At 37.4% G+C, this 12,179-nt stretch overlaps 1 protein-coding gene across 1 annotated transcript in view; it reads left to right on the top strand.

Annotated features, from left to right (window-relative positions):
- Positions 1–12,179, top strand: part of ak5 (adenylate kinase 5) — an 89,033-nt gene that overhangs the window by 5,920 nt on the left and 70,934 nt on the right. Inside the window, exons 3-5 of the mRNA XM_044133668.1 lie at positions 1,548–1,715; positions 5,345–5,517; positions 11,357–11,470. Coding sequence (XP_043989603.1) covers positions 1,548–1,715; positions 5,345–5,517; positions 11,357–11,470 — 455 coding nt within the window. The remainder of the gene's footprint in view (positions 1–1,547; positions 1,716–5,344; positions 5,518–11,356; positions 11,471–12,179) is intronic.

Genomic DNA, 12,179 nt, shown 5'->3' with positions numbered 1-12,179 from the left:
TACAACCCTGTGCAGGTGGATGCATTGCAGAAAAGCCCCGTTTATGCAAAACCTGGTCGAAATTTGCAAGGCAAAATCAAATTCAGCTATACAGTCAGAATCAGCATGCTTATGCTTTTATTTAAACTTCAAAGCTTCCTCTCTTATTTTCTGAAGTACGGGGTTTTTGCTGCTTTGAAAACAAAGATCTGCAACATCCTGTTGCAGATCTTTGCAACAGCCCTTTAACACTTATGTTAACTGCAGGTTAAAAAAAATGACCTGCAGTTATTCAGGTTATGCCACAAAACTTCACAGAGAGGTAGAGATTGTACAAATAAGAAAAGCAGAGACCGGCAGGGTTACGATTTCAAAAAAGTGTGTTGAAGAAAGTCTGAAAGCAGCAGTGTTTTGCTGAGCAGAGCCGCCGGCTGATGAGCGTTATTGATAAGTGGAGCTTGTGGCTGAAGCTCGTATCTGTCATGTTTCAAAAGCCTGACAAAAGGAAAATCTGCTCTGATGTCTTCATTTCATTCCTGCTTCCCAACTGATTTATGCCACTGCAAAAACACAAAATCTTACCAAGAATTTCTGGTTTAATGGACCATGATATTTGTGAGTTTCTACAAATATCATTGTTTTGTCTTATTTCTAGAGTACTAACTTACAAATAACATAAAATATAAAAATTTGTTATAAGTCAATTATTTATAATATTGATGAAAAAGTACTAGATCCACTGGCAGATTATTTCACTTATACTGTTTGTGTTGTCACTAAAAATCTCCTTAAATGTGTTGAGGATTATGGTTATAATGTGGAAAAACGTACAAAAGTTCTAAAGTTAGTAATATTATCGTATAGTAGAACATAAAAGTAGAAGATAGCAGATTGTATCAGTAATTTGTAAATTTATTAATAGGATTAAAGTTGTGACAGATATATAATCGATGCTTTAATCACCAGAAACTGAATTATTTAGTTTTATTTTGTCATGCAAGTTTTACTTGATTGCCCATTCAGACATTTTTCACCTTTAGCGTAAATACTGGTTGTATATAATATTCACTATAAATATATGGCACTAGTAAGCAGTAAACTTTCACACTGTAAAAAAAAAAGACATCTCTAATTTACAGTAAAATACCAGCAGCTGTGGTTGCCAGAATTTTGTCATATAATTAAGGATTTTACTGTATTTATTTTTAAATAAGGATTTTTTTTTTTACAGTGAAGTCTCTGTCTGCTCCCTCTGTCAGTCATAATCTAGTCTTCTGATAAATTAGCCCATCTACTTTGTTTTATGTCGACTACCGATTACATTGATTAATGAATGCCGTGAAATGTTAAAACATACAGATATGCTACACAGAATGATTAGCAACCGTAATGAAGTAGCTCTGTTAGCATATGTAGCTAATATGTTCTCTCTAATTTACTCTAAAGACAACTCATCAATTCCTAAAACGTCTGAGACGTTTCAGGAATAGTCTTTTATCGATGTATGAATATAACTTTCTTTCAGAAATCTAAATTTATATAATCTCGTTGTTGTCTTTGTGCCACAGTTTTGCCCGAAAGCCCCAACTTCCCCTACAGACGGTATGACCGCCTCCCTCCCATCAGCCAGTTCTCCATCGAGAGCGACTCGGACCTGTCGGAGACGGCCGAGCTCATCGAGGAGTACGAGGTGTTCGACCCGTCCAGGCCACGACCCAAAGTCATCCTCGTCATTGGTAAAGGAGCGCTGCCAAAACGACTGCATTTAGAGTGTGTTTTACGTGACATGAGACGCAGAAAATGAGTGAGTGTGTGTGTTGCGTCACAAACGGTCATAGGTGGAAAACCCGGAGAAGTCGGAAAAAATCTTGGAAAAGTCTGAAACTGTCTCCACATAGAAGTCATAAAAGAAACATTTGAATTTAAACAATATAAATATAAAAAGGCGAAAGAAACAAAGAACTAAATAAATCCGCCATTCATCAAAGAAAACAAATAAGAATACATTTTTAGGTCCCCCGCCATTTTTGAAGCAATGGTTCAGTCCAAAGTGTAGGAGAAGCAACAGCAGCGCTGCTAACAGCATAAGTTCCGTTAGAGGCGCTGAAGTGAGGCGCTACCTCTGGCTAGGTAGCACAAAAACACTCTTCAATAAGTAAGAAGTTAAAGCAAAAGATGTGGAACTGATTTTATTTACTCTCACTGCTCAATAGGAACACAAAATTCAGACTGCAGTTCGTTATTTCATTATTTCGGCTGAATCATGATAAACTGCCTTGGAAATCAAAACTAGCATAAATGGCTACATTGCTCTGATAGACTTCAGCTTTTTTTTTTGTCAAAGGTAGCAAATATTTCAATCATATTTAGCCCTTTAACACTTATGTTATTGAGAAGAGTTTGAAATGGGAGGAAGCGGCTGAGCTTTAAAACTAGCCAACAGCTCGTTGTATGGGAGCTGCAGAGGAGAGAAAGAGCAGGTAGAAAAACAGAAAATTATACCTTTATTTCTTACCATTAGTGTAGAGCCTTTACGACCACAAAAAACATGAGGATATTTTTCAATGAAAACCCTGGTGCTTTCAGCGTTAAGTTTAAGTTATGATACTTCCCAGATATTTGTTATTTCTACCTATTTATAGGTTCTCAGGCATCCAGAACATAGAAAAATAATGAGGAATTTTATTAAATGGAGCTACTCATTAAAACTTGTTTTTATTCCAAGCCTTAAGTTTTTGTAAAGGTGTAGCAAAGTGACACTGAACCAAACCAAATATCAAAACATTTTAATATTAGTTTAACTTCTACGGTTCTCAATAGTTTGTTTACTGAGAAAAACACGTTTGATGTGCATTACCTTTTGATAGTCATTTTTGATCCTGCAGCTTTAACACATCAAAAACTTTTAAATTCACATTTTACATGACATTTCACTATAACTTTGCCACGCACCCCAAAAATAATCTTAAGAAATTTCCCTGTTCATGGTCCCCCCCACCGATAATGAGATAGGATTTCCTCCCTTGTAAACGATGCTCAATGCTTTCATATTAAAGGATTTAGAAATGCAGAGATGCTCAAAAAGTAAAACTTTGTGGTCTGGATAGGAATCTAAGTCCATTTCCTGGTATCCGAGCTCTCTTGTATCATGAGAGCTGATCTCGCCTCATGTTCGCTTCATGCTCCTCAGTGTTAATCTGATTTCCTTGGTGTGCTTGCTTTAAGCAGTCAAATAATCTCATTTATCTTGTTAATCATTTCCACTACAAGTCCTTAACCTAACTTAGGTTAAACGCAGCTTCGAGACAGTTTATAAAAGGTTGAGAAGAAGCAAGAAAACAACTTCGGTCTCTTCTTGAGCTCTTTTATTTGAATGGTTCTCTGTGGAGTGGCTGATGGGTGTTTGTCCTCGCAGCACAAAGCCAGTGCCTGTCCGTCGCTTTAAGAGCATGCTGTGCCCTGGTTTTGAAGGGGAAAGCAGCATGGCAGCTGCTGTCACCTCCACAGAAGATCATGGTGAATATTTTGTGTGTCAGGTTTTGCAGAAAGCTGTTAGCTGTGAGGAGGATGTTAGGATGTGAAGAAGAATTACAAAATGCAAAAACAAAGGACCTGGCACGATAACAAATTGTCCCAGAAGTTATTGCAATAAATTATAATGTTGTTATTTTGAGACCATTTTCAATTAGTAAAATGGTAATAATGCAAGAACACAATGTCAAAGATGAACAAACTTTAAGTACTAATGAACATTAACACTGGAATTGGAAGACATTTTAAATGTCCAAAATAAATAATCAAAACAAATAAAACAGACACTAAAGTCCCTGTAAACATAACTATCCTATAAAAATGACAGAAGCTTTTTGTTATCCAGTCTTTGGTAGAAAGAGAGACATGAGAAAAACAATCAATCATGCAAATGGAAATTAGTAGTTTTAATTTATCTCGCTATTAATTGATTTACTGCTTTCTGTGGCGTTCAAACAGACTTTTATTTTTCAAGTAACTATAAACAAAACATGTTTGTCTGAATCCCTAAGAGGAAAAATAAAAATAAATACCTGCACAGACCAGACTCGTGAAATTCACAACATTATCAGATCAACAACATTTTCTGCCACTTTTATTAGTAAAAATGGCAAAAACACAAAGTAAATTTATATTTTATTTTAAAAAAACTCACCGAAAAAAGAGAAACAATAGAAATTTAATCTGAACACAATTCACGTTCCTGTTGAATATTTGCTTTTACAGAGAGAAGATCTTTCATCAGTGATCTCTGCACAATTTCTTTAGACCAAGGGTGTTCAAAGGATGGTTCGGGGGCCATTTGCAACCCCCACACTCATTTTGTGCGGCCCATCCAAAAACAATTCTCGAATAAAGTAAATAAATTGGGACAAAACTACAATTTAAACAAATATCTTACTGACAAGGTTCGATGCAACATAAAGTGTTCGTCTTTTAAAAACCTTCTGGTTTCCTTCTGTTGTCATGGTAACTAGGACCACATCTACTCATTTACTTTATAATCACATAAATTTGCTTGTAATTTCTGTATTAAAAGTTGGCTAAATACAGTTACTGACCAATCATGCTGGAGTTACACTGAGGTTGCTAGGTAACAGGCTGAGCTTGACTGGGGTTGCCAGGTAACAGTGAAGTTCCCCGTTGAATGCGACTTAGTTGGGATTTTATTTTGAAAAGATCAATTTTCCGGATTGCCAAAGAAACGGCTGAGTCTTGTTTTTTAAGCACTTGGGCTGCTGTTAGAAGCAGCAAAGATGCAAATTGGAAATATAAAAACATGCAAAATGTTAATCTTACATAATAGTTCCCCTTTAACACGCTGGTATAACTGGGATAAAACAGAACGGACTCCATTAAGACCCTGGAAAGTGCTGGAAATCCAAAGTGCTTCTGCATGAGAATGCACCAGAGCAATTATTTTATTATGGATAAATCAATCCATGGAACCTAAATCATCAGAATTTTATTCTATTTATGACACACTATAGTCTCAACCTGGAAAAACTCTAGCAGAAAAAAAGACCATTCAGATTTCCACAAGGTTTCCCTCCCTTATTCAAGTTTCTGTTATTCTTCATCAACCTTCAGGCAGTTTTACTCAAAATATCAACTTTATAAGGGTCTGTCGTTTGCAATTCTGCTTTAGGTTGATAAAAAAAATTTTGACACCATTAATTCAAAGATATTCAGTGAGAAAATATGATTTCTCTATGTCCTCCTCCACAAACACACACACTTAATCACACACAGGCCTGATTTCTCTCACCCACACACACGACAACAAACCTCTCCAAAAACATCAACAGCTCTCTTTCTCTCCCTCTGTGCCCAGGTGGCCCTGGCAGCGGCAAAGGAACACAGAGCCTGAAAATCGCCGAGCGCTACGGCTTCCAGTACATGTCTGTGGGCGAGCTGCTGAGGAAGAAGATGATCCACAATGCCACCAGCAACAGAAAGTGGAGCCTGATCGCCAAAATCATCACCAACGGCGAGCTGGCGCCGCAGGTAACCGAGAAACAGAGCCAGAGACGTGCTGGCGGGAGGGCGGGTGAGATGGACTAAATATTTTGGGAGAAATAAGCGGCATGTCCAGACAATCGGGTCAGGTTGTTATCACAGCATGAATGCAGCGAGAAACTAATTGGCAGAAGGTGCATGACAAGCATGCTGGAGAGAGAGGATGCTAATCTGTCTTATTAGCATCCATCTTTCTAAGGTAATTACTCCACTTGGAAGAAAATGAGCGCTGACCCCCTCCCGTGACTGTTTACACTTCACTCTTTCCAACAGAGTACCTAGCATAATTACAGCACAATAACATATCCCCAGTTCAGCGTCTGACATTAACTGGATCCACCTCTGAGTTTTTTTTTTTTCCCTGCACAGCTTCTACCTGTTATTAAAAACCAACTCAGAGCAACATCTCAAACAATAGAGAGCAGGAACTTTCAATAAAAACAGCTGCTGCTGAGATTAAACCGGCAAATGCTCAGCAAAAGACAACAGACTTTTTTTTCCGCTTTAAAGTCTAGTTTTCAGTTTGGAGTCTCTCTTTAGATTTCAGTTCATCCTTAAAGCTGCGGTATGGAACTTTTACAAAAATGTTTTTTCCACATTTGTTAAAACTAACCATGTTGTGACAATATCACAACATCCTCTCTGAGCTGCTATTGTAGTCTGAAGTAATGCAGAGCTCCCGGTCAAAACCAGCCAATCACAGCCAGGAGGTTGGTCTTAGTCAATCAGTATCATGCACTCGCTGCTAAATGTGCTAATGGTGGAGAAACAACTTACCGTTACAGAAAAACATTTTTCAGTGGCTATGCTAGCTTGAGGACATGCTATCAGGAAGAAGCTCTACCATAGCAAAGAGAAACACAGGAAGATGATTGGCAGCACTAAGACCCACCCCCTGTCTCTGATTGGTTGTTTCTAGTTAGCACTGAGAGAAAGCAGAGGAGCTCAGTTTTCTCAAAAAGCATCTATCTCATACTGTTCTTTCATGACAAAGTGACAGTTTCAACAAATATGGAAAATATATATAAATCTTTTTTGTAAAAAAAAAAAAAGTTACATACTGCTGCTTTAAGCTGTCAGATAATAACTGTTAAATCCTAACAAGTGGAGTGAAAACTGGATAAAACAGCATAGATCACATCACCAGTTTGGCAGCATTTTAGACATTTAAAACAAAAAAATTAATCATTAATTATTGATTTCAACTGATGTGACATGCTTATATCGTTTTTCAGCCCTAGACTGATGGATTATAGATATTAGAGAGTATATGTAAACCAGCTGAGTGATCAATCATGTTTGCTCTTATTGTAAAATATTCTACTGCATGTATTATAATACCAAACAGGTGGAGTAACTCCACTCGTTTTTCATTGAAAACATCTCCAGAGGATGGTTTTTACGACCTTGTGATGCGTTGCTGTCGCTGCGAGGTTGTGACACAGACATAAGCCTTGGACCTCGTCATAAAGAGCCCGTTTTAGCTTGATGATTCTCATACATTATCCGCACTAACCGCCTTAGTCATCATTCATCTTCCTTCTCCTGACATGTTTGAGACATTAGTTTGCCCTTGCAGCGGCAAACAGCAAAGTAGGCCAACCACCATATCGTAAATCAAAACATGGCTGCTTGACGTCGATTCATACTGTACGTTTTGGTTTGTTTATGAATTAAATTACTAAGTTGCGGCTTTAGTTATTCCTTCATTGTTCTCGTTGTTGCATAGGGAGTTAGCTAAGATTGAGCGTGCCTTGTATGAAAAAAAAATACACATTTTCACCAGAAATTTCTGCATTATTGGCTTTTTATCTGATAGACCAACAGGGAAATGTGCTCATTAGTGAAGTAAACAGAAAATTGAGACAGATTTCTAATTTTGTTTTGCAGAAATCAGCGAAGTGTGTTATGCATCTATTTTCCATCCTACTTACTCCGATGAGTGTAGATAAAACCCAGTGCAACTAATTAGTTAATGGAGTCCATCTGTGTGTAGTTTATGCTCAGTATAAATCCAGCTGTTCTGAAAACACCACAGATGTTTTTTAAATGTTGGAGTTTTTTTGCTGTGCAACGGACAGGTCAGAGATGAAGTTGTGGGGACATTTTGCTTCTAAAAATAATGTTGAAACCTTTAAACATCTCAGAGAAAGATGTGCAATGGCTCATCTCAATATGGAAACGTGTAGAACGACTGCAAATCAACCAATCATTGGCTGATCACCTAAACTGACTGCATCAAAACAGCAGAAAAGAAGCCGACGGTAACTCTAAGAAATTGCAAATGAGAGAAAATATTTTTAAAAAGTAGCCTTTGTTTCAATCATCTCTTTTGATGGAGCAATTACTAAGATATAGTCATAATGTTACTAGAAAACAGACACAATTTTCCCAGAATTAGGTCTTAAAATTACAAGAGAAAAATTGTTTTATGGAAAATAAACTTGCATAATTACTTTTGTTATTTTTCTGTTGGAGTCTTATAAAATTACTACTTCATTCTCCTATTATCACAACTTTGTTCTGATAATAAAAAGACTTAATTCTCAAATCTTTGTAACATTGTGACTTTATTCTTGTAAAAAATGTTTACAAAAATCACAGCCTAAATAAACAGAAGTTGTTTAATAAAACCAACAAAAAAACCAAAGTGCTTGTAAAGCAAGATGGCGGATCTGAGCGTGGTGAAAAAATAAAAAAAAAATCCAGATGTTCCAAAAATTAAAATTTCAAAAACTAAAACTTAAATGAATCCAATAAATTGATTTAACACCCAGCCCTACATAAAACTAAATTTCCCCCCAACATGATGTACAACTAATGATCAACATCACCCTGAACACAATAGGTGGTGGCAGCATCATGCTGCACAATTAAAAACTAACAAAAACATAATTTCAGTGGTAAAACACCATCAGCAGTAGTTACCAGAATCCACCATAAAATTCCAGGTAAAACTTTTATTTCCCTTCACAGTTAAATGTCTTTCTTGTTAATTTTACAGTGAAAAATGGTGCTGGAGTCAATATTTTACCATAAAAGAAAAAATTTTTAAATGTGTTTATCCATAAATAGACATGAACACAACTTATAAAATTAATGTACAAATGTAAAATATGCAAATTATTATTTTTCACTGATTAATTTACCGGTGAATCAAATCAACAGTTTTAAATTGTCTTACAGTTTATAGATTTTTCCTGTCACAATTTTACTGTTAATTACCATTGAATATACAGATATTTTTGTGAAAATGCATCAAGATGCTCAAGCTTTACTGAGATTATTTTACAAAGATAATTAATCAAAATGTCATAGAAGGCTTGTATTGGAATGAAAATGTTTTTCTAAACAGTGTTGACGTAGGAGGGATGAAGTCAAATGAACTTTTCAGATTTTTATTTCTAAATTCTTGGAAAATCATGAATGTTTGTGGTCGTAGGTGACAAAATGTGAAAAGAGGAAACTTCTACAAGGCACTATTCAGGTTTGACTGAAAAAACTTCAGTTATTTTCATCACATAAACACATTTTCTAAATGTAATTAGAGCTGTAATAGCGCTGAAGTTGCAAATGATCCGATAAGGCTGAAAGCGCAGATGAAGCAGTACTTCACTCAGCCAAAAGCTGTTTGTCTCTCTGAGCTTTTTTCTCAGAAATCCCACCTGTCCTCTGAAAGGAACCTCTTGGACTGTCGACAGCCAGCTCTAAAATTAAACACAGAAAGCACAATTGCTTTTATTCTCTTAGTCTGTGAAGTATCTTCATCTTCAGACAGCTTCAGCAGAGAAAAGGGCTGTTTTAGAACCAGCATTGAATTATTCTGAGTTGTTTTTCCTCACTCTTCCAGCCACTTACAGTCTATCTCAATGAAACCATTGAGATAGACCATGCAGGGATTCAAACTAATCTCTAGATTAGTTTGAATCCCTGCATGGATGGCAGCTTGCATTCAGAAACTAAACGCCTCGGTTAGTCGGGTTATTTTTAGACCAGAGCATTGCATCATGCATCTCTGCCATACTGCAAATTACTTTCTGCCCAGAGAGATGCGTTCGAACATGTTGACCTCCTCCAGCCATGGGGAAGTAAGTGATGCTAAAAGAAGTTAACATTCTGTGGCTTCAAGAGGTCATCGCTCTGCCGCAGTTACAACCATTAAAGAAACCATTAGATAAAGATGAACACATCAGTGGAAATTGCACAAGTTGAACAACTTCCTCTTTAAATAAATGGTAAATGGACTGAACTTATTTAGCGCTTTTCCAGTCATTTTGACCACTCAAAGCGCTTTACACTAGAGTCACATTCACCCATTCGCACTCACAAACTCACCCATTCATACACCGATACGCAGATCGGTAGGCAATTTGTCACTTGTTGTCACGTTACTACAACAAGCTTTACTAGTTTTCATCAATTAAGTTTATTTGTATAGTATATTTCAGCAACAACTGTCAAGTGCCGTCGTTACACAGCAAAATGTTGATCAATGTTTTATTTATAATGAATCAAAAGCAATTCTAAACTCTATACTGTGGGATTTTAGTCTAGATTTATTCCCAGTTTGTCGGCTGTTTTGCAGTTTTCTTTAAGTTTGTTCCAGATTTGTGGTGCATAGGAGCTGAATGCTGCTTTTCTATGTTTGGTTCTGGGCAACAGAACCAGAAGACTTGAGAGGTCTGGAAGGTTGCTATGACGACAGCAGATCTTTAATGTATAGTGGTGCTAAACCTTATAACGGTGCGTTCACACCAGACGTGTTATGTCAGAAACACCTCTGATGCTTCAGGTTCAACAACAGTGCACTTTTGGTCCTTTCAGACCAAACGCGTTTTGAGCGTCAGGTTTACATTCAAAGTTTATGTGGAGCATCGGACGCATTAGACGCGCTGGACACTCAAAACGCTCCAAACGGTTCAAATCGCGCCGCGCTTGACACTCAAAATGAGCCGCAACGAACCTCGACGCGCCTCCACACAGACTATTAAAGTTAACCAGAAGCGCCTGACGCTCAAAACGCGTTTAGTGTGAACACGCCATAAACTAACAGTACTGTATTTTCCAGACTATACAACGCACTTCACTATAAGCTGCACCTACAAAGTAAAAAATAAATAAATAAATAAATAAAAAACTGGAAATGTACATACAGTATGTAAGCCGCACCGGGCTATAGTTAATCTATTAAGGACGCAGCCCTCCGTCTCCAACGCCGAACTATGGTTTCGTTCACGCCGAACTTAGTGCACCGGCTCCATTTCCCTCCGGTACTACCAGATCGATGGCCCTCAACTTAAAAGCGACATTATATGAACTTTTCGTGTGGTTTCTATGATGGGGGGCATGAGTTTGAAAACATTTCTCTGTTGTGCCTGCTGCTAGCATGTCCTAAATGAAAATTAGCACTTTCTTCTTTGATTTCCAATTTTGACGTCCAATGATTCACTTCCTGCTACAGAGCCCCCTGGCGGTTGAAGAAAAATCCACAGAAAAGCCGCACCGGGCTACAAACCGCCTGGTTCAAAGCGTAGGGAAAAAAAGTAGCGGCTAATAGTCCGAAAATATGCTATTTTAAATTCTATTCTCTGAATCTGAATATATTTTTTGTTAAGCACTGTAAATATTTTTTTTAATAATCTGTTGCTGAAATGATTCTTTCTAAGGAAAACATCTACCCGTTCTGTTATTTGTATTGATCCAGAAACTAATGACCGCCCTGCAGATATGGCAGAATCTCTTTTATTGCTTTTTATTAAAAAAAAAACATCAACAGCTTAGGCACTGGATGAATCATGAATCATGTTGCTCTTGTTATTTCTTTCAGGAAACCACAATAACTGAGATCAAACAGAAGATTATGAAGATCCCAGACGCCAACGGTATCGTCATAGACGGCTTCCCTCGAGACGTTGGACAGGCCCTGTCCTTTGAAGACCAGGTGAGTGTCTGTTATTGGACCCATCTGTCCTCAACTGTCTCTAGGGTGATATTCCCACATTTACGTTTTCAATCACTTAAAGGGAAAATAGTCACTGCAGGGTTGTTATCACACAAGGATTTCATGGAAGCCGTCTTGCTCTCGACCACAAGACAACATGTTGCTGTGGAAACGTTCAGAAATAACCAGAAAGTCGTACTTGCAAGCATGAGCTGCAAGCTTAATAAAGTATGCAAATGAGGCAGACCCAGTCCAGCTTTCTGCCTCAGATGTGAGGACGGCATCATCAGCTGCTCTGTGGGTTGTGTAACCCCACAGGTTATTTAATGCGTTTGATATCAGGAGCTGAGCAACATCACAGCGTCACTGTAAAGGCATTTAGAAGCTCTGATATCCACGCAGTAATGCCAATAAAGGTACTTTAAAAGTTTAAAAGGGAACAATTGAGCAAAATTCACATTTTGCAAGTTTTTTGGGTCTCAACTGTTTTTAGATACAAACAAACATCCAACCGTTATGATACTTGGATTATTTTTGGGCAAGTTTTTGTATAAACTGCTGCTCGTTAGTTGTGCAACATTGGTAAAATGGTCTGAAAAGTCACCCACATTCAGCAGCTAAATTACTAGAGGATGCTGCTTACATTTGAGCAAAGTCAAAGTTACACCATCTGATTAAGAAACGTTCTGACAATCCCTAACTAAGAATC

This window comes from Gambusia affinis, linkage group LG12 (genome assembly GCF_019740435.1).
Source record: "Gambusia affinis linkage group LG12, SWU_Gaff_1.0, whole genome shotgun sequence".
Lineage (NCBI taxonomy): Eukaryota > Metazoa > Chordata > Actinopteri > Cyprinodontiformes > Poeciliidae > Gambusia > Gambusia affinis.
The sequence above is the reverse complement of the archived record's forward strand: the minus strand, read 5'-3'. Positions and strand labels throughout refer to the sequence as shown.